Source organism: Sinocyclocheilus anshuiensis, unplaced genomic scaffold, assembly GCF_001515605.1.
Source record: "Sinocyclocheilus anshuiensis isolate Anshui unplaced genomic scaffold, SAMN03320099.WGS_v1.1 scaffold1874, whole genome shotgun sequence".
NCBI lineage: Eukaryota > Metazoa > Chordata > Actinopteri > Cypriniformes > Cyprinidae > Sinocyclocheilus > Sinocyclocheilus anshuiensis.
The window spans coordinates 81,087-86,682 of NW_015546140.1; the positions used below are offsets into that span (position 1 = coordinate 81,087).

Here is a 5,596-nt window from a genome sequence, read left to right on the forward strand (position 1 = left end):
AGGACAGACCATCGCCTTCAACTCAACCTTGCCAAGACAGAACTGCTTGTGGTTCCAGCAAGCCCATCCTTTCATCACAATTTCACCATCCAGTTAGGGTCATCAACCATAACTCCTTTAAAACAGCCAGAAACCTTGGAGTTGTGATTGATGAGCTGAATTTCTCAGACCACATTGCTAAAACTGCCTGGTCCTGCAGATTTGCTTTGCAGGCTGGAGTTAACCATCTTCAAGAAACGACTAAAAACACATCTATTCCATCTTTATTTGACCCTCTAACTCTAGCACTTTCTATTCTTTTATTTAAACTTTTATTTACAAATTATTTTTATCTTATACTATTTATACTATTTTATCTATTTTTTCTATTCTATCTACTTGTTTTTCTTTTTGTGTGTGTGAGTATACATATATAACCTTGCTACATGTACTGCGTTAGGCTAACCGAGACTTGTCATTTGCACTTACATATCATTGCTCTTTTGTTAGTTTTGATTGCTTCTATTGTCGTCATTTGTAAGTCGCTTTGGATAAAACCGTCTGCTAAATGACTAAATGTAAATGAGACCGCTTACTAATGCAGAAGCTCTTGACTCACATTATAGGGGGCGACTGGAAGTCGTCCTGACTCATTCTCTCAGACTGACGCAAACGCAGGACCTCAGAGTAGCTCAGACTGCGCAGTTTGACCCGCAGCTGCTCCAGAGACGGTGGTTTCATGGCCAGAGCTCTAGTGATCTGTTCTCGCACCACCGTCATCACCTAAAACACACATAGTGTTCACTGACACAAACAAACACACATGAAACCGTTTCTCCTCTAGCAGACACACTCACTAACACACACCTTGTTGAAATCTTCTGCAGTGGCCCTCATTTCTTTCCACGTCTTATTGAGCAGCTGTATGCAGACGCAGAAGAACTCTTCCCAAGCGCGCTCGTGGGTAAAAAACATGGGATGGAAGTCGTTACACCCTTCATTCGCTGGAGAGACAAGACAAGCCTCTCTTTATGTGACCGACGCAGTACGTCACAGAAACACACACGCTATAGAAACATTTGTCACAGTTCAACCTAAAAATGTAACAAAACTGGATATTGGATGACATTTTTAACAGTACAGGTCAGATTTAGATGAAATAAAATAAACATGAACTGAAATAAAATATAAAAACTTTAACTTATTTTATCTCAGTTATATGTCTCATTTTTATTTAGTTCCCCTGGGGTTGTATGGATTACGGCAGAGGTCTTCAACCCTGCTCCTGGGGACCCACCGTCCTGCTTCAGCACACCTGCCTGTGTATTTTCAAGTTATCCTGGAAATCTCAATTAGCTAGTTCAGGTGTGTTTGATTAGGGTTGGAGCTGAACTCAGGTGGGAATCGCTCTGGATCTCCTCTAAAGCTGCTCTCTAACGGACCCTCCGAACACAGTTCAACTCATTCATCAGTGAACTGAGGAATCAAAAAGATTGCAGAATACTTACGCAGTTCTCCAACCTGTAGAATATCACACAGCACGCGCGTCAGGTCAATGGCAGAGCGACCAAATGGACACTCGTGTTTATCTTCTCGACTGCTGTTTTCTAGAACAATCTGAAAAACAAAAGCACAGTATGTACAGGCCATTGACATTTTATTATTATATTTTTTATCAATAGGAGAGGTGCAAGAGGACATAGCAAACAGAAGGGAGAAGATGAAGGGGCACCACATGTACCACAGGAAAAAAATGGACTTGGTTCCTTGAATAGTTCCTTGAAAAGCGATACAAGATATATAAAAGGTCATCTGGGACTAACACCCCTGTAATTCTATCATATTCTTTGACCTTCCAATGAGAATGAATATTTTCTGATGGAACTCCCATTTCTTTATTTAACATTTATTGCTGTCCATAACAACTTACAATTACATGGCATTTGTGTCTGATATGTCTGCCTCAAGCCACCAGAGGGTGCAATCACCTGAGTTTAGGCTACATTTACATTCAGTCTTTAAGTCTGTTTGTCATTTTTGATCTAATGTCTGTTCTCTCCATTTCTGTTTAGTCTTGTCATTTAGATTTTACCCCTGGATTGATTACTGTGCCTGGTTTTGGCCTCATGCACGTCTTTTTGTACGGTTTCTTTAGGATTTGTCTTTGTTTCCTGATCTTTTTGATAAAACTTCAGCAAAAGCAGCCCCCAGCATGATCTATACCCAGCTCTCTTACAAAATGAGGGAAAATATAAACATTTAATGTGTTTGGTAAAATACTGAAGCTGTAATGAAACTTCTCTAATCAAACTAAGAGTGGAAAGTTATAACAAGACATTGTTACAGAAACTGTTCTGGGATTGTGTGATTTTGTTCATTCACACTTCCAGAGTTTCCCCGTGTTCTGTGCTTTCATTCACACACATCCTGAACTGTCCCATTAAGTCAAAGTGATCACAATGTGACATCTAACACTCACAGAGAAGCCCTGTTTATTAGGTTTTGTGTTATACTCTTGTAAATAACTGCAGTGCATGATACCACTAAGCTTGCCATTCAATTTTATTGTCTGCATGAATGGTAAGTAGCTCCCTGGGGCCCGTTCTTCGTATGTCACTAACTCAGTTAGCTGGATTTGATTGTTGATGATTTGGCCTGATCTTGGATTGTTTGGTTCTTCGAAGCTCATCCCGGAGTTGCTGTCATAGCAACAGGTCCATAAGCTTAAACCTGCTCGGGAGCAGGCTTATTTCATGTAAACAGGATTAGATTGCATCTTTTTAAGCAGAATTGATACTTAAAATCTGTCCCAGCCACCACTACTTTATTACAAGAGTACCCTACTAATCCAGGGACAATAATTTAAAATAATAATCATTTTAATTAAATTAAATTAATTAAATTAATCAATTTAAAGATAATATAATAATGTTGTGTAGTCTTTAATACCATAGACACAGACAGTTTTACTCACTGAAATATTTATTCATCATAAAATTATTACTTCATAATTGTATTAGAGTCTTACACACATGCTATACAGATAATGTAGATTCGTGCATTAATTTGAGTGCTGACAGATATTATGGGAGTGGCATGATGGAGCGCAGGAGATGCAGATAACTTGATCTTGACCCTTAAAAATCGTGAATATAAATAATTGGGAATCATGTAAAAAATTTAAATTAAATAAAAAACAGTGCACATTTCATGTATCTATTATAACATTTATGTAGTTTTGTTCGCTTGGCTGTTTCCTTATAAAAGTCCAAAAATTTGTCAAGTTTTTCGTCAGGTGTCTTTTTTAATTATATGATGTCACTACGTATCGTTTTGTATTCGACATTGTAGTCGACATTATGTATCGATATTCGAAACCACGATCTGTAATGCAGTGATTGGCTGGCGGCAAGACAGCAAGTATTGCCGCCAGCCAATCGCTGCACTGCTGATCGTGGTTTCGAGTATCGATACGTAGCCCCTTTTAAACCAACCCATGAACGCGCAATTATCTCAGATAACTCAATCCAGCCATACTAATCATCAACAACAGGTGCGTTTGAAGAACTGAATTAGCCGGATCCTGATTAGCTCGATGATATCATCTTGGATGTGACATTTCATCTCGGATGTAATAAGCGACATATGAAGGACGGGCCCCTGGTCCTCTTATGACTTTTGTTTGCAGCAATTGTTATTCCCTTTTTTCTGTTTTTGTCCGTATACAGACTTTTTCCTTCACCTTCCCCTAGTCAAACAGTCATATGATTGTCAACAATTAACTTTATCACAATGACACACATCCTACCGGCATCAGCTCTGACTCTATTCAAACAGACGTGCTGTAGTGTGCCAGGAACTCTTTTTTCAGCATTACAGATCTGGCTTTGATTCACTCAGATGACTATCTGATAATGATAATAATAATATATAATAAGATTAGAATAATACAATATTATAATGCATTATTATTATTATTCTAGTATTGTTATTATAGATGACCATGTTTTACATAATTACTTTTACTCAACAGTTACAAAGAGGGCACAATGCTTGAGAAAATACTTAGAAAACAAGAGATGACAGTTATGAATGTGTGTTCTTACTCTGATATATGTGTCCTGATGCACTTTGGCGAGGTAAAGCATGTTGTCTAGTGCCAACATTCCCGGTGGTGTCTGAGTGAAATCCATGGCAGGATTCACAGGATTCTGTGCACAAAACACAATACACACATCAGCACATCACTATCACGAATCATCATCACACCATCACATCACATCACATCAGCACATCACCATCACTGATCATCATTAAACCATCAACACATCACGCACATCAGCACACCACGATCACCAATAATCATCAAACCATCACATCAGCACATCACCATCACTGATCATCATTAAACCATCATCACATCACACACATCAACACACCACTATCACATCACATCAGCACATCACCATCACTGATCATCATTAAACCATCAACACATCACGCACATCAGCACACCACGATCACCAATAATCATCAAACCATCACATCAGCACATCACCATCACTGATCATCATTAAACCATCATCACATCACACACATCAGCACATCACTATCACAGATCATCATTAAACCATCACATCACACACATCATCACATCACTATCACTGATCATCACTTAACCATCACATCACACACATCAGCACATCACTATCACAGATCATCATTAAACCATCACATCACACACATCATCACATCACTATCACTGATCATCACTTAACCATCACATCACACGCATCAGCACATCAATATCACTGTTCATCACTAAACCATCATCACATCACACACATCATCACATCACTATCACAGATCATCACTTAACCATCACATCACACACATCACTATCACTGTTCATCACTTAACCATCACATCACACACATCAGCACATCACTATCACTGTTCATCACTAAACCATCATCACATCACTATCACAGATCATCATTAAACCATCATCACATCACACATCAGCACATCACTATCACTGATCATCATTAAACCATCACATCACTACCACTGATCATCACTTAACCATCACATCACACACATCATCACATTCCTATCACTGATCATCATTAAACAATCAGATCACACACATCAGCACGTCACTATCACTGTTCATCATTAAACCATCATCGCATCATACACATCATCACATCACTATCACTGTTCATCATTAAACCATCACATCACACACATCATCACATCACTATCACTGATAATCACTTAACCATCACATCACGCACATCACATCACTATCACTGATCATCATTAAACAATCATTACATCACATCACATCACATCAGCACATCACAGTCATCTATCATCATTAAACCATCATCATATCACGCACATCAGCACATCACTATCACTGATCATCACTTAACCATCACATCACACACATCATCACATCACTATCTCTAATCATCACTTAACCATCACATCACACACATCATCACATCACTATCTCTAATCATCACTTAACCATCACATCACACACATCAGCACATCACTATCACTGTTCATCACTAAACCATCATCACATCACTATCACAGATCATCA

The 5,596-nt window shown here is 38.5% G+C and overlaps 1 protein-coding gene across 1 annotated transcript in view; it reads right to left on the reverse strand.

Moving 5' to 3' along the window:
* LOC107701178 (engulfment and cell motility protein 2-like) overlaps positions 1-5,596 on the reverse strand; it is a 20,451-nt gene that overhangs the window by 3,889 nt on the left and 10,966 nt on the right. The window contains exons 4-7 of the mRNA XM_016503146.1: positions 4,086-4,190; positions 1,488-1,596; positions 847-983; positions 599-762 (exon numbers count right to left, since the gene is read on the reverse strand). Of these exons, the coding sequence (XP_016358632.1) occupies positions 599-762; positions 847-983; positions 1,488-1,596; positions 4,086-4,190 (515 nt within the window). The remainder of the gene's footprint in view (positions 1-598; positions 763-846; positions 984-1,487; positions 1,597-4,085; positions 4,191-5,596) is intronic.